Source organism: Sciurus carolinensis, chromosome 10, assembly GCF_902686445.1.
Source record: "Sciurus carolinensis chromosome 10, mSciCar1.2, whole genome shotgun sequence".
NCBI lineage: Eukaryota > Metazoa > Chordata > Mammalia > Rodentia > Sciuridae > Sciurus > Sciurus carolinensis.
Window position 1 is genome coordinate 37003867 of NC_062222.1, and position 22367 is coordinate 37026233.

Consider the following 22367-nt stretch of genomic DNA (forward strand, 5'->3'; position numbering starts at 1 on the left):
GGACCCAACAAATTAGAATATTCTGTATTTCACTCATTTATTTTACTTCATTTTAACTGACTCAAGGAAATACCACCACACAAAAATCACACCCTGTGTCTTGGTGACCTATGCCAAAATAAAATGGTGCTCTTTCCCAACAAAATAGCAAGACAGTTTTTGCCAAATTTCTTCCTCATATTATTTGTGAAAAATGAAGTTAGATTTTTTTTCTCCTCTGTCTTAAACTCCTCCCCAACTGGAAGTTAAGTCATTTGGGATTGTGCATGACTCCCTTGGTCACAAAAGAACTATTAAGCAAATGACTGTTTCCAGGAGCAAGATAGAATTAATGCACCGACTGATGATGAAAATCTATCCAAGCGTGGGTGAAGAAAATCATCAAACTGCCTTTCTATTCTGTGCTCAGTCCCATGAACTGAGGCTGCAGCTTTTTTATACTCTGCTGATTTTGACTATTGCCTGTCATACAACTGAGCTTCCCCAGACTTTTCAGACATTTCTATTCATTGTGGGTAGCTGCATAGCTGTATCCACGGTCTTTCAGTCTTTCATATTGTCCCACATAGAGGCAATAATTCATATTGCTTGAAGTTGTGCATCACAATGTTTTCTTTTTCTTTTGTTTTATTATAAAGGTGGTTCTGTGTAGTCAAAAAAAGTCTTTGAAGTCTGTCACCTCTGTAATCAGATCCTGCCAATGTCACTTAATAGCTCTCTCATTTCTGGCAAATTATCATAATTAGAAAATGAATGTGAAGATTACCCCTCCTCACACACACATACACAAGTCAAAATTTAAGACAACATACAGTATACACTCAAAAGTGATTGTTTAAAATTAAAATGAACAATTCTTCATAGAATGAGCATCTTGAAAAAACTCGCTGCAGGCTTCCAGACACCAGTTTGTGTGTGTTGTGGCTGTGCATTCACAATAGGTTATGATTTCTTTGGGTAAAGTGGAGCATTTCAAACATTATAATATCAATGGCAAATTGCTGATGCCATTTTTCTGAAAAATCTCTGATATTTTTTGAGCTGATTTTTAACCCTTTTTGGAACATTTCCATGTTGAAAATTTGTTCACACAAATCACACTGAGTGTGCATGAACTGTCAAGAAATCTTTGGGGATGAAGCTCATCATATGGGTCACTAGAGTAACCAAAGTGCGGATATGAACTGATAACAGATGAACTGCTAAATACAACCTATATAAATTGTGAATTCTCCATTCTTGGGTATGATTTAAAATTTGATTGACTAGGCTGATACTTGCTACCTTATAGGGGAAAAATGCAAAAAGGCTTATCAGGTTTAAAGCTCCTTGTAAACATTTACTGTAGATGGTGAGTATTAAACCACATTCTTTTACATAGTCCAACTGGAAGAATTAGCAAAACTACTAATGACTAAAGCCATCTCTCTAATAAGTCTATTGGGAAAACAAAATCCTGCTTTTCTATTTAGAAAGCAGCAGAGCTTTTAGTCATTCTCCATCTGTTATTGGTTAGATCACAGAAAATGACTTTTCCTGGGGGCTGGGAGTGGGCCATTATATTTGATCTTACCTCACTCTGTTCTTTCTAAAGATCTGCATTGCTGAAACTGTGGTAATATTTAGATTTAGTGACACCAGAGTTTTGTCAGGTATTTTAATATTTTATTGACCTTTATTTTCATAGTTATTTATAAATAGGGATAAAACGGAGAGTTGGGGGAAAGTTTTTGTATTCTCTGTTAAAATATCTTACCCAAATTAAATTCACTTATTAAAGCAAGAAAACAAACCTCTACCCTTTTCTCTGATTGGTGGATCTTGCATAAACTTAGACTAGCTAGGGCTTATTCTGATCTTGATCTTGATTTGATCATGATTATACAGCTGAAGCTGGGAATGCTGTTTTGATGAGTGTGCTACAGTTTGGATCCTGAAAGTCCCCGCAAAGCCCATTATTGAGTTTAGTCCTCATTCTAAGGTACTATTAGGAGGTGGTAGAACCATTAGAAGATGGGGTCTTGTGGAAAGAAATCAGGTTATTTGGGGTGCACCCTTGAAGTGGATATTGGTACCCTAGCCCCTTAATAGTTCTCCCTTTTGTTTTCCAGTCACCATGAGGCAAGCAGCTCTGTTCTATCATGTGTTCCCTGCCTTGGAATACTGTTCACCATAGGCTCCACAGCAATGGACCAATGCAACATGGGTTAAAACCTCTGAAACTAAGCCAAAATAAACCTTTCCTCCCTAAGAGTTGGTTAAATCAGATGTTTGCTACAATGATCAAATGCTAACTTAAATAATAAAATGTACCCCAGAGAAGTTCACGGTCCTGGTTAGTAAGCTTTGGGAAAACTATAGTAGAGCATGCCCAGGCACAAACAGGAGTAATGTATTCTCTCATTCATTAATATTTTAAGCGATTATTTTTGTTCACTATTTCAAATGATTATTTTTGTTCACTCTTCCCAACATTTTTGGTGAATGAAATAGCCCACTTAAAACATAATTTCTGAAACTATTCTCTTCCTTAGGCTTCCTGGTGGGAAGCTTTGGCAGAGTCTGCTGTAATGCTAATGAAGGAGATAATTTCCTATGAATTTTCTTTCTTTTTTAATGACTTTATCGAGATATAATTGATACACAAAAAATGCTGCACATATTTAATGTATCCAGTTTGATGAGTTTGTGTGACCTTTTAATCAGCACAGAAAAATTGTTTTAAATTGCCTGAGTTTTGATAGCTGAAAAGTATTTGCTTGACTGTCGGGAAGAAAGTATGATGGAATATATTAATAGATTTTCTTCTCCAGCATGTATTACCACTCTTTGGCACAGGGGATCCAAATTTGTAGGGCCTTAGTAACTTCCTACCCTTCTTTCATTTATTGTCTGGGCACTGGTTCCAAAAACTTCTCATTTTACAATCATCAAAATGCATGTGCTCTTTCTAAAGTAACAATTGATGACAGAGCCAGACACAGTGAATTTATTGAAATGTAAATACCTTATAATCATGCCTTAGTCAAGGAGGCCAATCATAATTGCATTTATTGCACATTGTAAAATAAGTGAAGATGATCCCAAACTTCTTAAAGCTACAAAAAATAATTTTTTTCTTTATTTTTTTCCTGATCTGTTGTCAAGTTCTTGGTGACAACAAGAACTTGGTGATTCTTGGGCTCCATGGAAGTTGGGACCAGAATGTTTAGCATCAGGAGAGTTCAAACACACAGCATTCCAGAGAGGTTGGAAATTTAATTTCAATATTACAAAGCAGTCAATTTGCATAAGTACTGTTATAACTCAGGGATGACTCAATGTTTAGCAACTGTATTCTTTACATTCCATTCCTAAATAAGCAACAACAACAAAAAAAAAAACCCAACTGTCTCTCCCCAAGATTAAGGATTCCTCCTTTCCATTCTTCCTCAGTCATTTACTCAACTATCCATATAAGATACCATTTTTCTCTGCTTACTACAAGTCAGTCACTGTCTCAGGCTCTGAAAACACAGCAGGCAAGAACATGGACAAAAACATGCCCAATGAGGAGAGGCAGACCAGACTGTGCAATAAACAAAGAGAAGTTGCCCCAGTTTTAGCAACTATTCATACCAAAGGGGGAAAAAATCATTCACAAAAGTTAGCACAACCAGATGAGACACCATGGTACGTGATTTTGGCATAATCATAAGCAAAGTCCCATTGAAACAGTATGGAAATACTTGCCCACTTTACCCTTCCCTAGCTCTAAGCAACATGATATGAAGAAAGATGCCTTCTACATGGGGAAGAGAAAGGGAGTTAAGTTCAGGCATCAGACTTGGAAACCTGCCACAGAGAAATCCAGTACTGTACAGAGAGCATCATGGACTCCAAGTTAGTGCCTGTGGATAGAGTACCTGGACTCAAGTCAGCACTGGCAGTCAAGGGACTGTGTCTACCATCCCTCTCCTGACTTTAAACATCACAGCACAGAGAAAGACTCCATGCACTGAAAGATAAGGTGAGTAAGTAAACACAGAATTTTTGCCTCAAAACACCTTGAACAGGCCCTCATAGTTAACTGTAACACAGGAAGAAGCCCAAAGCCCCTGTCTACAGACCAGTTCCTATAGATGAAGCCTTTGAACTAGCCCTGGTGACAGAAGGAGGTTTTGCATCATAGTGGGGAGGGTTCCTGTTCCACCCTAATCAGTCGAAATTTCTAACAGCTGTAGTATAGGCCTAAGGTATACCCAGGAACTGGAGTTATAAACTTCAGATGCAAAAAGGGTTATCATGAACTTTGGTGATCATAAGATTGACTCCACCATAAGACTGATTCCTCCTCTGAACTTGGGTAGAACACTTTGGAGAAAGACACTGTCTGCTGTGGAATAGACAGGGAAGTAAATCTAGGACTTTGCCTTGGAGCTTAGTGCTAAACCTACCATGGGGAAACCCAACACAGGGCAGAGCCTAATGAACGCAAGCCCGTGCCTAAGGAAAGAGCTTCTAGATTAATCTTGAATCCAAAGGGGGGGAAAAGTCATTCACAAAAGTTAGTACAACCAGATGAGACATCTTGGTAACTGGCAGAAACCTGAAGCCCTGGTTGTACAGAGTTCTATTCTGTCCTGTGTCATGTCTGGTTGACTACAGGAGTCTCAGGACACAAATATATCACAGTACCTGGAATGTCTTAGCAGTGTAGACTTTGGTCCTGCCCTTGTGCTGTGCTGCTCCTGGAAGGCTATGGGATCTGGGCACAACCTAGCATTACAATGACCTGTGACCACTGGATTGCCCACTCCATTCCTCTCCCAACTCCAGGATGCACAACATTAAAAGAGTTAGTGTCTGCTTGGAGGAAAAACAAGGAAGTAGGCACAAGTCATCGTTTTGGAGCCTAGAGCCAGATCTTCTATGGTAAGGCCCAGGATCTGAGCAGAACCTAATGACTATGGGTGTGGCATCTGTGTTAACTGGATACTCACCAGGACCAACTACCCTTCTTATTCACTCCTTCAATCTGTCCTGGACAACACAACAGTTGTAAATTTGAAACGAACTTGGGTTTTAGGTACCATCTAATATTGAAACAGTGCTAATACATCAATCATAGTCTTGCAGCAAACCTGAACTTAGGGGACCATGTACTGCTGAAATAACAGAGGTTAGCAAAGGCTCAGAGAAAATGATAGATGGCCTGCTTAGAATTTCGAGAAAGAAAGGTAAAAACAAACACAAATTTTGGAGACTAAATTAAATACCTAATTGTTCAATGCACACACATCAATATATGTCAAAAAACATCAAAAAATGTCTGGGAATCAGGAATCACCTAAGGAATAAAATAAGATACCCAAAACCAACCATAAAGCAATTGGTATGTATAAACTCTCAATTTAAAATAGGTATTTTAAGGAAATTCAACAAACTTTAAGAAAAAGAAAAGAGACAATCTAGTAATTTATCACAAGAAATAATTCTAGGGCTGGAGTTGTGGTTCAGTGGTAGAGTGCTTGCCTGGCATGTGTGAGGCCCTGGGTTCAATATTCAGCACCATAAATAAATAAATAAAATAAAAAATCCATTGACAACTAAAAAATATTAATACACAAATATTGTTTTTTTAAAAGAGAAATAATTCTAAAACATGCAGTAGAAATTCTGAAGCTGAAAAGTACTTTAAGTAAAATGAAAAACATGAAAGAAGGGATCAATAGCAGAATCAATCAAACTGAAGAAAGAATAAGTAAGCTTGGAAGATACGCTACTTGAAAATACAATTGGAAAAGAAAAATATAAAAAGAGAAAAGAATGAAAAGGAATGAAGAAAATTCCAGAGAAACTGTGGGGTAGCATGAAAAGAACAAATATTTGAATTATTGAAATAAAGTTCCCAAACCTACAGAAGGATGCAAATATCCACGTAAAGCAAGACAAAGGACATCAATCAGATTTTACTCAATCTTTAAGTCTACTCCAAGACATATTAGAATTGTGCTCTTAAAGGTCAAAGACAGGAGTTTCAAGATGGCGGACAGGGGGCGGCTGCATTTCATGTTGCTCCAGGACACAAGATTCAAAAGAGGAGATAGTGAGAGACTTGGGACCAACTCAAAGCCGCTGGGTGAGTCTCTCCCATTGGGGAGGCGTCCCGGATGGGGCGGTAGCCCTGGAACGCAGGGAACTTTGAGAAGTAGAGTTGCTCGGTGAGACGCCCCTCCCCCCACAGGAGCAGTAAACACGGACAACTGGGATCGTAGAGGAGGCGGCTCAGCACAGAACTTGGATTTGGAGCAACCACTGGGGCTCCGGGCGGCTGCCTGAGGAGGAGCTGCGTGGTGAGCTATTTAGACCCAGAACGACTCCTTCTGAACACCGGGGGGTTGCCCGGAGGAAGAGGAGAAGTGCGGCGGGTCGCTTGGTCTAGGAGTGACTGCATCAGAGCCACAGGCGGTTGCCAGAGGAGGAGCTGCGTGGCGAGCTGTTTGAACTCAGAATGACCGCTCCTAAACACCGGGGGGTTGCCCGGAGGAAGAGGAGAAGCCCAGCGGGACACTTGGTCTAGGAGTGACTGCATCAGAGCCACAGGCAGTTGCCAGAGGAGGAGGCGAGTGGTGAGCTGATTGGACTAAAAGCGATGGCTCCTGAACACTGGTGGCCTGCCTGGAGGAGGAGCGTGGTGGGTCACTTGGTCTCGGAGCCACCGCTCCTGAACACCCGAGGGGCTACCCTGAGGAGGAGGAGGAGGAACAGGGCGGGTCACTTGGACTTGGAGTGACTGCCTAGGGCTACGGGCGGTTGGCGGGGGGAGGAGGAGACGCGAAGTGAATTGCTTGGGCTCCTAGTGACTGCGTCGGAAACTGGGCGGCTGTCCGGAGGAGGAGGTGTGTGGCGGGTCTCTGGGCATCGGAGCTATTGTACGGGGCTCCAGGTGGCGGCTCAGAGGAGGGGCCGCAGAGCCAGGCGATTAGGTGCAGAGCAGGGTCCCAGGAGCTAGGTGGCTTCTTGCTGGAAGAGCCGCACAGAGACACGCCTAGGGGCGGAGCAAAGTTTCCAGGACTGCGGGCAGATTCTCTGGGAGAGGCAGCCTAAGGGGACTTGCCTGCGAAGGGTGAGGCTCCCAGGCCCAGGAGGTAGGTCCGGGCCCCTGGGAACATTGCAGAGGAAGACAGCCCAGCCCAGGCGGTAGTTGTAGATTGAGGGGAACCTCTAGGAGGGGAACTGATCAGCAAGACGTCCCCACCCAGTGAATCTTCCCTGCCGGGTGAGGTTTTCCCACAGGGACGGTAAAACCAGAGACACAGGCACAAACAGGACTTGCCTCAGCCCGCAGACTAGTTCCTCGTTGGATGACCATTGGTCAACAAGGGAGGCACCTCTGCCCACTAGCAGGGAATATACGCCACCTGAGGGTCACCACCCCTAGAGAGGCAGCTTCTTCCTGGAGCTCCGCATTATCAACTTCCTCCAAGACTTCAGGCTACTGAAGGATAAGAGGGGATATACTAGCAATCTTCAGAGACATTATAAGTCGATAGAGGAAATCGGCAATATCTTAATGACCCACTGATTCCTGAACAATATGAGAAAACAAGGGAAGAAAATACCCCAAACAACTCTAGATGTTACATCAATAAAATCCAATGACAGCATGGCAGAAGAAATGACAGAAAGGGAGTTCAGAATGTACATAATTAAAATGATTAGGGAAGCAAACGATGACATGAAAGAACAAATGCAGGCATTGAATGATAGCACCAATCGACAGTTAAAAGAGCAAATACAGGAAGCAAAAGATCATTTCAATAAAGAGTTAGAGATATTGAAAAAAAACAAAACAGAAATCCTTGAAATGAAGGAAACAATAAACCAAATTAAGAACTCCATAGAAAGCATAACCAATAGGATAGAACACCTGGAAGACAGAACTTCAGATATTATAGACAAAATATTTAACCTCGAAAGCAAAGTTGAACAAACAGAGAAGATGGTAAGAAATCATGAACAGAATCTGCAAGAACTATGGGATATCATGAAAAGGCCAAATTTGAGAATTATTGGGATTGAGGAAGGCTTAGAGAAACAAACCAAAGGAATGAATAATCTATTCAATGAAATAATATCAGAAAATTTCCCAAATCTGAAGAATGAAATGGAAAATCAAGTCCAAGAGGCTTATAGGACTCCAAATACACAAAATTACAACAGACCCACACCAAGGCACATTATAATGAAAATACGTAACATACAAAATAAAGACAGAATTTTAAAGGCTGTGAGAGAAAAGAACCAAATTACATTCAGGGAGAAACCAATACGGATATCAGCAGATTTTTCAATCCAGACCCTAAAAGCTAGAAGGGCCTGGAACAACATTTTTCAAGCTCTGAAAGAAAATGGATGCCAACCAAGAATCTTATACCCAGCAAAACTTACCTTCAAATTTGACGATGAAATAAGATCATTCCACGATAAACAAAAGCTAAAAGAATTTACAAAAAGAAAGCGAGCATTACAGAACATTCTCAGCAAAATATTTCATGAGGAAGAGATAAAAAACAAAGAAGCAAATCAGCAAAGGGAGGAATTACCCTAAAGAAACTGTCAAATAAAGGAGGAACCAAGATGTGTCAAAAAATAAATAAATAAATAAATAGAATTTTAAATATGAACCAAATGACCGGGAATACAAATCATATCTCAATAATAACCCTGAATGTTAATGGCCTGAATTCATCAAACAAAAGACATAGACTGGCAGATTGTATTAAAAAGGAAGGTCCAACAATATGTTGCCTACAAGAGACCCACCTCATAGAAAGAGATACCCATAGACTAAAGGTGAAAGGATTGGGAAAAACATACCATGCACATGGACTCAGCAAAAAAGCTGGAGTTTCCATCCTCATTTCAGATAATGTGGACTTCAAACCAATGTTAGTCAGAAGGGATAAAGAAGGACATTTCATACTGTTTAAGGGAAGCATAAATCAGCAAGATATAACAATCATAAACATCTATGCTCCAAACAGTGGCTCATCCATGTACGTCAAACAAATCCTTCTCAATTTTAGAAACCAAATAGACCATAACACAATAATACTAGGTGATTTTAACACACCTCTCTCACCACTGGACAGATCTTGCAAACAAAAATTGAACAAAGAAACCATAGATCTCAATAACACAATCAATAATTTAGACTTAACAGACATTTATAGAATATACCATCCAACCAAGAGCGAATACACTTTCTTCTCAGCAGCACATGGATCCTTCTCTAAAATAGACCATATATTATGCCACAAAGCGAATGTCAGCAAATACAAGAAGATAGAGACACTACCTTGTATTCTATCAGATCATAATGGATTGAAGTTAGAAATAAATGAAAGAGTAAAAAACAGAAACTACTCCAACACCTGGAGATTAATCAATATGCTATTATATGATGAATGGATAATAGAAGATATTAGGAAGGAAGTTAAAAAATTCTTAGAGGTAAACGAGAACAAAGAAACATCATATCAAAATCTCTGGGACACTATGAAAGCAATACTTAGAGGAAGATTTATTTCATGGAGCACATTTAATAAAAGAAGTAAAACTCAAAAAATTAACGACCTAACACTACAGCTCAAAGCCCTAGAAAAAGAAGAACAGACCAACACCAAAAGTAGTAGAAGACAGGAAATAGTTAAACTCAGAGCTGAAATCAACGAAATTGAAACAAAAGAAACAATATAAAAAATTGACAAAATAAATAGTTGGTTCTTCGAAAAAATAAACAAAATTGATAAACCTTTAGCCACACTAACAAAGAGAAGACGAGAGAAAACCCAAATCACTAAAACTCGGAATGAACAAGGAAATATCACAACAGACACGACTGAAATACAAAACATAATTAGAAGATATTTTGAAAATCTATACTCCAACAAAATAGAAAATTATGAAGACATCAACAGGTTTCTAGAGACATATGAATTGCCTAAACTGAAAGAGGAGGACATACACAATTCAAATAGACCAATTTCAAGTAATGAAATAGAAGAAGTCATCAAAAGCCTACCAACAAAGAAATGTCCAGGACCAGATGGGTTCTCAGCCGAGTTCTACAAAACCTTTAAAGAAGAGCTCATTCCAATACTTCTCAAAGTATTCCATAAAATAGAATAGGAGGGAACCCTCCCAAACTCATTCTATGAAGCCAATATTACCCTGATACCTAAACCAGACAGAGACACATCGAGGAAAGAAAATTTCAGACCAATATCCTTAATGAACATCGACGCAAAAATTCTCAACAAAATTTTAGCAAATCGCATACAAAAACATATTAAAAAGATAGTGCACCATGGTCAAGTGGGTTTCATCCCAGGGATGCAAGGTTGGTTCAACATCAGGAAATCAATAAATGTCATTCACCATATCAATAGACTTAAAGTCAAGAATCACATGATTATTTCGATAGATTCAGAAAAAGCATTTGATAAAATGCAGCATTCCTTCATGCTCAAAACACTAGAAAAAATTGGGATAGTGGGAACATTCCTTAACATTGTAAAGGCCATCTACGCTAAGCCCATGGCTAATATCATTCTCAATGGTCAAAAACTGAAAGCATTTCCTCTAAAAACTGAAACAAGGCAGGGATGCCCTCTTTCACCACTTCTATTCAATATCGTCCTTGAAACTCTACCCAGAGCAATTAGACAGACCAAAGAAATTAAGGGGATACAAATAGGAAAAGAAGAACTCAAACTATCCCTATTTGCTGATGATATGATTGTATACTTAGAGGAACCAGGAAATTCCACCAGAAAACTTTTAGATCTCATAAGTGAATTCAGTAAAGTAGCGGGATATAAGATCAATGCACATAAATCTAAGGCATTTTTATACATAAGCGATGAATCTTCAGAAAGAGAAATCAGGAAAACTACCCCATTCACAATAGTTTCGAAAAAAATAAAATACTTGGGAATCAATCTCACAAAAGAGGTGAAAGCCCTCTACAATGAGAACTACAGAACACTAAAGAAAGAAATTCAAGAAAACCTTAGAAGATGGAAAGATCTCCCATGTTCTTGGATAGGAAGAATTAATATTGTCAAAATGGCCATACTACCAAAAGTGCTATACAGATTCAATGCAATTCCAATTAAAATCCCAATGATGTACCTTCCAGAAATAGAGCAAGCAATTATGAAATTCATCTGGAAGAATAAAAAACCCAGAATAGCTAAAGCAATCCTTGGCAGAAAGAGTGAAGCAGGGGGTATGGCAATACCAAATCTTCAACTCTACTACAAAGCAATAGTAACAAAAACGGCATGGTATTGGTACCAAAATAGAAAGGTGGATCAATGGTACAGAATAGAGGACACAGACACAAACCAAATAAATACAATTTTCTCATACTAGACAAAGGGGCCAAAAATATGCAATGGAGAAAAGATAGCCTCTTCAACAAATGGTGCTGGGAGAATTGGAAATCCATATGCAACAGAATGAAACTAAACCCATATCTCTCACCATGCACGAAACTAAACTCAAAATGGATTAAGGATCTCAGAATCAGACCAGAGACCTTGCATCTTATAGAAGAAAAAGTAGGTCCAGAGCTTCAACATGTCGGCTTAGGACCAGACTTCCTCAACAGGACTCCCATAGCACAAGAAATAAAAGCAAGAATTAATAACTGGGATAGATTCAAACTAAAAAGCTTTCTCTCAGCAAAGGAAACTATCAGCAATGCGAAGAAAGAGCCTACAGAGTGGGAGAAAATCTTTGCCAATCATACTTCAGATAGAGCGCTAATCTCCAGAATCTATAAAGAACTCAAAAAACTCTACACCAAAAATGCAAATAATCCAATTGACAAATGGGCTAAGGAAATGAATAGACACTTCACAGAAGAAGATATACAAGCAATCAACAAACATATGGAAAAATGTTCAACATCTCTAGTAATAAGAGAAATGCAAATCAAAACCACCCTAAGATTCCATCTCACCCCAATTAGAATGGCGATTATCAAGAATACAAGCAACAACAGGTGTTGGCGAGGATGTGGGGAGAAAGGTACACTCATACATTGCTGGTGGGGCTGCAAATTAGTGCAGCCACCTGGAAAGCAGTGTGGAGACTCCTTAGAAAACTTGGAATGGAACCACCATTTGACCGGGCTATCCCACTCCTTGGCCTATACCCAAAGGACTTAAAATCAGCATATTACAGAGATACAGCCACATCAATGTTCATAGCTGCTCAGTTCACAATAGCCAGATTGTGGAACCAACCTAGATGTCCTTCAATTGATGAATGGATAAAGAAACTGTGGTATATATATATATACAATGGAATATTACTCAGCCATAAAGAATGATAAAATTATGGCATTTGTAGGCAAATGGATGAAACTGGAGAATATCATGCTAAGTGAGATAAGCCAATCTCAAAAAACCAATGGACGAATGATATCACTAATAAGTTGGTGATGACACATAATGGGGGTGGGAGGGGTTAGTGTTAGGGTTAGAGTTAGGGTTAGGGAGGGGGCAAGAATGGAGGAAGGAAGGATTGTATAGAGGGAAAAGAAGGTTGGGAGGGGTGGGGGTAAGGGGAAAAAAATAACAGAATGAATCAAACAACATTACCCTATGTAAATTTATGATTACACAAATGGTATGCCTTTACGCCATGTACAAACAGAGAAACAACATGTATCCCATTTGTTTACAATAAAAAAAAAAAAGGTCAAAGACAAAGAGAAATCTGAAAGCAGCAATAGAAAATAAGCAATTAACACAAAAATGTATTCCAATTGCCTGACAGCAGTCTTCATATCATCACCTAAGAGGTAAACAGGAAGTGCAATGAGATAGTCACACTGAGAAACACTGGTAATCAAGAGTGATATCCCCAGAATAACTATGCTAATGGAAGTTCTACAAACTGGAAAACAATATAATAACCAGAAGGCATAAAACGCACTGATACTAGTAACTACAAATTCACGATGCTCCAATATTGTAAATGTGGTGCAAAAATATTTACATACTTTCTCTTAAAACTACAATCCAGCATAATTAGAAATATAATTACTACATTAACATTTTATTTATTGCCTAGTTTTAAGTTATAAGCAACACAAAAACACGTAAATCGCAACATCAAAATTCAAACTGTGGGTAGAAAGAGAGTGCAAGTGTAAAGGTTTTTATTCACATTCGTTCCTTTTTATTTATTTTCTTATCTTTTACATCAATGTTAATTTGCTGTTATTTTAAAATAGCTTGTTATAATCAAAAGATAGTTTTTTTTAGGTCTCATGGTAATCACAAAGCAAAAACTGTATACTAGATACCTACAAATTATTAAGCAAGGAATTAAAATATACTATAAAAGAAAAACCACTTAATCACAAAGGAAGACTCTTAATGATGGAGAAAAAAAAAAAAAAGAAAATAAGAAAATGGCAGTAGTAAAAGTTTACTAGACCTAAAGGGAGAAAGAGACTCCAAAAATAGTAATAGTTGAGAACTTTAACACCCCACATTCAAGACTGCGCAGATCATCCAGACTAAAAGTCAAGTAGGAAGCTGCATAGTTAAAAGGGACCCTAGATAAAACAGTCATCTATTCTACCCAACAGCAGTCGAATAAATATACATTCACAGCAGCACATGGAACTTTCTCTCATTGTGTACGGGCATTGACAATGCCATTCTAAGTCAAGCCCTGGTTTTCAGCTACCTAATAGGATTATGGGCTTTTAAATGAAAAAAAAAAAAAAGTTATCTATTCTTCTCTAAGGGATGATTTGGACAAATTCCTTTGTGCTTTTTTCCCTATTATGTCATGTAGAATTAATTACCATGGCATTCCCTGAAAATCTTCACTTAACTCACTTCTCTGTCCATAAACAGTGCTTATTCATTTGTGTTTAATTTTTTCCCACTGAAACAACTTTTTATCTGTGAGACAAAACAACTCTTACTAATCTCATAGCAAATAAATGTGCTGACTAGATGTAGCACTTTTCAGAAAAGTTTTAAAACTGTAATAGTCTTCATCAATTAAAAATAAAGATTAACTGGGTCCTTTCTCTATGTAACAATTATAATAATGTGTAAAGGTAAATACTTGATGCATTCAAATATTGCAAAAACATGATTGCTATGCCCATGATGTTAGCTTGAAAATTCCAACTCTTATTTATTCTTGCTTTTTATTTAATTTTGTAAATGTAGTCACATATAGTAGTCATTGAGCAAATGGCTTTTTAAGTCAAATATGTATAACATAATCTAAATTCTGTGAGCACGTAGTTCTTTTTATTATTTTAATAAAGAGTTGGCATGTATGCACATTAGGAAAACATTTCATTCTAATATGCATTTCTAATGCGAATCAGCTTATTAAGATGACAGAATCTGGAGAAAAACATAAGCGAATATACTTGATGCAGCTGCTTATTTAAACTTGAAATCACAAGGGAATGACTTTGCTTACTGACATTATATTTTCAAACGGGGAAAAGCCAAAGAAATAGATTTTCCAATTTGTTGGCACACTTTTACTTTAAATACTGTATGTAAACTGTTAACAAAGTCAAATTGCCATTCTACCTAGTAAATTCTACAGTATATCCACTCTTCCTACCTGTAGAACTAAATTTACTATAATCCTCCCTTAACTGTGGCTTTGTTTTCCATAGTTTCAGCTACTCACTATGGTTCAGAAATAATAAATTAAAAATTATAGAAGTAAATGACTTGTTATCTGAATAGCATAATGGAATTTCTCACCATACAGGGTCACTAAACAAGGGGCATACATCATCCCTTTGTCCTGCATATTCAATTTGTAGATTCACCCTCACATTAGTTACTAGGTTACATATGGGCTGTTCTGATATTGCAGTGTTTGTGCTCAAGTAACTTATTTTATTTAATAATCGCCCCAAATACAAAAGTAATGATGCTGGCAATTTTAGTTACTTCACACGGTAAAAATAGTCCTATTTTATTAGTTATTACTGACCTGGCTCCCCAGCCACCAAGTGGTGCAGTCAGCCAACTGGTCTCTACAAAGAAGCTCCCAGGCGGTGAAGCAGCAGGGCGGTGGTTGTGCTGGCTGAAAAGCACAGGCAGCAAGCACCCTACCTGCCGCGGTACAAAGCCTGCCATGGAAGCATGGGCCTCCTGAGACTCAACGGGTTAGCACAAAGGAGCTGGGCAGCCAACATGTCACCTTGTGGCAGCCTGGCTTACACACACTATGTGGATGCCCGGTGCACCAAACACCCCACTGAACATGCGCAATTCAATGACGTTAACCTCCCGGAAGCAGGGGGGCGGAAATGGAATTAAAGCAAACCTGAATCAGACTTAGGGCTAACCAATAGAATTATTATTTTCCAAACCCAAAATAGCATAAATTTGAACCAATGGCAGTGACCTAAGTGCTACATAAACACACTTGGAATGAGAAAACCTACTACAGGTCCCCTCTTGCATTGCATGAGTTCCTGTTTTTATTCTTCCATAAAATCTTCTCTTAACACATCCTTGTCTGTGGAATTCATTCTTCAAATCCATGAGACAAGAACCCGGAAAGAAAAAGAAATTGATGGTGAGCTTCTGGGGTTTGCCTCAAAACTGGAGGATATCGCTCTCCAGTAAGAGTTGCAACACTTCCCGCTTGCAGAGGCTTGCAAATTTATGCAGACCCTACACACCAGCAGAAGCTGAAAATAGAGTTTAATCTCAAAACTTCAGTTTCATTCCCATTAAATTTTACTATGACCAACTGATACTAAAATTCATCACAGATGTGCATGTATAGAAAAACACAGTATCTGTAGTGTTCAGCATTATCTGTTGTTTCAGGCATCCTTTCAGGAATCAGAACATATCACCTGCCAGATAAGGGAGAACTAAGGTATGAATTGAGAAATAATTGCCCATTTTCTTCTGGGGGACAATTTGTGTCGGGAGTAGTGAATGAATCATTGCTTTGACAATGACAGCCCCCAGAGACAGGGGCTGACACTGCCCTTGTTAATTTCTTGGTGCAAAGGTGCCAAGAAGTATGCAGGTTGTCTGGTGATGCCCTGTTTAAAGGGAAATTCTGTGTTTGCCATGATGTTTATTAGTTCATGACCTGAGATTCAGGTACCAGTCACCCAGGGGTTGAAGAATGAGGGTACAAACTGATGGTGTAGTTAGGCTGTTCAAACTTTTGACCTTGGTTCTGTTTTGCTTTGTTTTGTTTTTAATAATTTTTAGTTGTCAATGGATCTTTAATTTACTTATTTATATATGGGGCTTAGAATCCAACCCTGTTCATTGCACAGGCTAGGCAAGTGCTCTGCCACTGAGCTACAACCCCAGCCCTTCGGTTCTGTTTTAAAGCAACTTTCTCACAATGAATCCCTTTGAGGTAAAAACCCCTATAAAATAAACGTACAGAGGCTGCTCATTGACGGTCATCCTCCATCAGAGGTCAGAGGTCCCCCTTTCTCTATTTTCTCTTTTTTCCAATCCCCTCATCAGCCCAGTTCCAGAAAGTGGGTAAATGGTTGCACTGGAAGTGACAAATTTATACAAATCCCCTTCTGCTGCTTTCCCTGGCTTACCTCTGTGGCTTTATGAAGTCCAAGTCTCCCTGTATTGCTTTGCATATTTCTAAATTTGACCTAATCCCCATTTGGCTCAATCATTACTACTCCCAAACCAAACCCATAATTTGCCCTCTCAAAATCCTGCTTGTTGATTAAAAAATTATTTGCCTTCAATCTCTTACAAAAACATGTTCATCCCCATATTGACTTTAACAAAATATGGCTATTTAATAAAATCATTTTCCCAGTAATTTTAATTCATTAATTGGAGACTGATTTTTCTCCCATATCCATTTGACCTTAGGTATTTCTATGCAACCCTACTCTTTCAATGTCCTTAGTGACTTCACAATCCATGTGAATAAGCCACTCAGAAGAAGTCTGGTCTCCTTTATATAAAAAGTTGGTCATTAATCTTTCTTCCTTCCAATGTATTGGACCTAGGGTCATTCTACACTGGGGTACATTTTCAGCACTTTCATTTTTCAATTTTGACACAGAATCTCAATAAGTGACTGAGGCTGGCCTCAAAATTGCAATCCTGCATGAGTCTCCCAAGTCACAGGAAGTATAGGCTTGCTACCAGTCCACCTACTTCATTTCTAAAACCTTTCAGACATTCAAATGTCAGTGACGAATTTGTCAAATGTTCTAACACCAATGTTATCCATTTCATTAAATACCATTCTTTTGAAAGTTTAAAATTTTACTTTGTAATGCATTTGCATTTTATTGTTGAATATTTTCTACACATAAAAATCAGTCTCAGACTGAAGGACTAAATGTATAGTAACTGACATTTATGCTAAAAGAGTTATGAAGAGGTGGACTGAATGAAGTCTATTTCTACAACTGGTCAGTTCATTTTAGCAACAATTGTTTGCTATAACAAGTTACTAACTGGGATGTTAAAGATTTTACCCTATTAAGTGCTGCTTGTTAATATGTCTTTTCTCTATACAAAGAGGACTCTGGACACTAATTTTCTTGAAAATATACAAGAAAAACTGTAATATATCTTCATTATGTGCAGTAAGAATAGAATGTGTGCAGCAAGCTTTCATGCTGTATTTATAAAACTTCACAAATGAGCTATATTCTTTAATTTGTGGCTGAAAGTGTTTTAGTTATATATTACATTCTCTAATAATAATAACTTGTGAATTAGCAGATACTATTAAGACCTTTTCCTTTTATTCCTTTAAGTTAAATTATTTTTAAATTTTAGATTATGATATTACATGCTTCCAAGTTTATGAATGTGTAATAAAGATTATAATACTTGACATAGAAGTTCTTAAAAAGCACCTGTAACTTGAAACAAAAAATCAAAAATAATATTTGTGTTATCAATAATCAAAAATGTATGGTTTTTCTGGGGAAACCATTAGAACCCTCTTTTTGTCATATTTGAGTATTGATGAATGCGATACTGACATTTCTACTACATATTACTAAAGGAAGGAGTGACTACTATGGTGTAGGATGTATTCAGAAGAAGCATCACTAAAGATCCTATTCAGATTAAAAGGAAATTTCAGGAATACTAAGAACAACTCTATCCCCCAAATTTGATAACGTAGATCCTTTTAGATACAATTTTTCAAAATTCTTGCAAGAGGAAAGTCTGAATGCATCTGTATCTATTAAAGAAATTGAATCACTAATTAATAACCTTGCAAAACAGAGAGTATCAGGTTGAAATCACTTCACTGTGAATTCTACCAAACATTTAAGAAATATTAAACCAATTCAGTATAATTTCTCTCAGAAGAGAGAATACTTCCTGCCTTATTTTATGGGACCTCCATTTATCAAGCACCAACACCAAAATTAAAAAAAAAAAACTACAGATAAATATTTCTTATGAACATACATGGGAAAATCTTCAACAAATTATTAACAAATCAATTCAATAATATATAAAAATAATTACACAAAGAAATTGGGTATTTCTTCCAGGGTGTAAAGCTGGAAGAGCATTCAAAAGTCAAACAATGTAATCTATCATATCTACAGCCTCAATAAGAAAAATCATATAATCATATAAATGCATGTAGAAAAAGTATTTGACAACATTCAGCATACATTCAGGATAGAAACTCTAAATAAACTATGAATACAGGGGAACTGACCTAACCTGAAAAAGAATAGTTAGGACCACAAATTAATCCACAGTTAACATCATAATTAATAGTGTGAAACTCAAAATTTTTGCATTGAAACCAGCAATATGGCAAAAATGTTCCTTCTCACCACTTCTTATCAACATTATACTGAATTCCTAGCTAATACAGTGAGATAAAATAAGGAAATTAAAGGTGCACAGATAGGGAAGGAAAAAACAAAATTGTCTTTGTTCAAATGTCAAGTTGGTATATGTAGAAAATCTTAAAGAATTAACAAAAAAATTCCAGAAAAATTATATTAAGTTTATAATAAACAAAAGATTATTGCTGTCCTAGATGCAAGAGATTTGAATAAGTACAATTGAGATTGAAAAAAAATGCAATTCAAATTAGCACTTCTTTTTAAAATGAAATACCCAGCTACAAATATATTAAAATATGCATAAAATATATATAAAGAAAGCCATGAAATAAAAGAAGAATCAACAAAATGGAGAACTATTCCATCTTCATGAATAGTAACTCAATATTGTCAAGATATCAGTTCTTCTCAACTTGATCTATAGAGTAAAAGGAACCCCAATCAAAATTCTAGCCAGTAATTTTCTGGATATCAAAAAAACTAAGTCCATAGCTCACCTGAAAAGGCAAAAGACTCAGAAGAGACATTACAATATTGAAGGAGAAGAACAAAGTAGGACTTAACCCAATTTCAAGACATATTATATAGCTATCGTAATCAAGACAATGTATTATTGGTGAAAAGAAAAGGTTAATAGGTCAATGGAACAGAATAAAAGGCCTAGATACAGACTCTCCTAAATATATTCAACTGTTCTTTGACAAAGGCACATAGGCAATGCCATGGGACAAAGTTTATCTGTTCAACAAATTATGCTAGAACAACTGGACATCTAATGATTAAAAAAAAAAAAAGAAAGTGAATATAGAACTTGGACTCCTCACAAAAGTGACTGAAAATGGATCATGTACCTAAATGTGAAATACAAAATTATGAAATGCTACATGACCTTGGATATGGTGAAGACATTTGTCATCAGGGAAATTCAAGTTAAAACTACTACAAGATACTATTAAGCACCTATTACAATGGTAAAAATTCAGAACTCTGACAAAATCAGGTGGGAATATGGAGCAAAAGAAACTCTCATCCATTACTGAATCAAATGGTATAGCTACTTCAGCAAAGTCCAGTGGGTTTCTTATTACACAGAACATATTCTTACCATACTCTCTGTTAATCATGCTACTTGATATTTACCCAAAGTAGTTGAAAGCACATGTCCACACAAAAGCCTACACATGCGTACTGATCGCAGCTATATTAGTATATGTCAACACTTGGAAGTAACCAAGATGTCCTTTTGCAGTTAAATATAATGTGTACAAAAGGAAGTCAGTAAACATGATATTCCTAGCATATTCCTTTCATGGACTTCTTGTATACACATCGCATAAATGTGAAGACAGGAAGTGTCAAGTTTTTAAAATATACCATAAAATTAACTATAAAAGATGCCATAATGTTATGGAAATTGCCTCCTCTAACTTTAGCCCTGAAACCTATGTCCACTGTAAGTACAAAATACAGTCCAAAATATGTTACAGAAATCAGCAAGGAATCAGCAAAATTTATTGCTTCTATTGTTATTTTTCTGTCTCCCAATCTGGTCTCTCCTCTTTATTACTCCATAGGATGTGTCCACAGTTTTGGAGAAATCTTGTCTACTGTATTTCGCATTTCCACTACTCAAGACAACTAATTAAGATTATTAAATCATGTTTTGTTTCCTTTAAACAAGTGTTCAGATATCACTGATACGTATAAACTGTGTTTTGCCAAGATGGTTCAAAAGAAAACCCTTCTGAACATGGCATGGTATGGTGGTGTACACCTGTAATCCCAGCAAGTTGGGAGGCTGAGGCAGGAGGCCTCTGAGTTCAAAGTGAGTTCAAAACCAGTCTCAGCAACTTAGCGAGACCCTATCTCTAAATTGAAAAAAAAAAAAAAAAGACTGGGCATATGGCTCAGTGGCTAAGCACCCCTGGGTTTAGCCGCTGGTAGAAAAAATAAATAAATAAAAGACCTTCTGTTTTTAATTTCTTCTCTTTAATAATTTTAATGCATATCATCTGTATGAAAAAATTTTCAAAATTGAATGTGTTATAATTGATCCTTGATTACTGAAAAGTGCTGGGTTATCTTAATAATTCAATACTACCTCACATCATTTATTTACATATTGTGCAAGAGATGTGCTCAGTTGTTGTTTACCTAGGTCTATGAAAAATTCATAAATCAGCTTTCATTGATTGATAGAAATTAAAGATTACATAGGTTCCAGAACATATCAGCAGTGACCTTATAAAATCTCTTAGACAGAAAAATTGTAATTACTTTTGAGATTTAAGGTGTAAAAAATCATCAAAAGTACTTACCTCTTTTTAAACTGTAAAATATAAATGTTTATTGAAAATAATATTTATGATAAAGTAATATTTCTTTTAAATTTATATTCTCACACTCTGATAAACTGATTAGGTATATATTTATTATAAATTCCAACAATTGTAAATATATTGTTTATGCTGCATTTAAGTAAGGTTTCTTATTTAATCATGAATCATACCTGAGTTAGTTCATTAATATCTACAAGTCCATTACTGTCTGCATCAAAATACTTAAACATTTGATCCACCAACAGCTTCTTCCGAGATATGTCATCGCCGTTAGGATTTTCATTTTCTTGGGTAATATATTTTTGATTTTGTAAATCTAAAAGCATGCTTTTCATCTTGCTGTATTCAGTGCTCTTGCAGTTATCGCCTGTAACAAAAGAACTAAGTTATTTTCAGAGCAATATTATTGAAAATAAATAATTTGTTAATATTTAGAAACTGATTAATACAGACAATGTATGAAGTACATGATGTTTACTTTACAATTTTGTATATTTTACAACATGGACAAGTAAAAAGGAATGGACCTAATAATAACATATTCACTGTAGACTCTCATTGATTCTTTGCAGGACATAGAAAAAAACATGATAATTCCAAGTGGCTTCACAGTTTAAATACATTGTCTCAATTTTAATCCTCATCATACATCTCTATATTGATAGTTTTACAGGTGAAGAAATGAAGGTTAGACTATACTTGATATTGCACTTAAACTCATTTATATATGACTTCAAACAATTATACCACAATTTAAAACTGAAATGTTTTAGACATTTTGGTTTATTTTGTAGACATTACTGATGTATCCATCTATCTATATTTAACATTTTCTCTTCCTAACCTCAACTATTCTTAATGGCATTTAAGCTCATAATGGTATTCATCTAAAAACTGTATGTATTGCCATTCATTTCTCTGTCCTTTTAGGGTATATAGTGCATAACGTGATATATATTTGCATGTTGTATTCTAAAGTTTAAACCTTGAAAATCTTATCCCTGTACTAAAATATAAGCTATTGAGGTAACAGTATCTCTTCTGTAAATCCATCACAATACTGGTAACATCATGTGTCAGGGGCGGGTTCTGAGGGCCCCAGAGCCGCACCCTGGCCTGATCTCTAA

General features: G+C 36.7%; 1 protein-coding gene across 2 annotated transcripts in view; it reads right to left on the bottom strand.

Annotated features, from left to right (window-relative positions):
• Positions 1–22367, bottom strand: part of Fstl5 (follistatin like 5) — a 776424-nt gene that overhangs the window by 364184 nt on the left and 389873 nt on the right. For both annotated transcript variants that reach the window (XM_047567007.1, XM_047567006.1), the window contains exon 5: positions 21411–21607. In XM_047567007.1, the coding sequence (XP_047422963.1) occupies positions 21411–21607 (197 nt within the window). The remainder of the gene's footprint in view (positions 1–21410; positions 21608–22367) is intronic.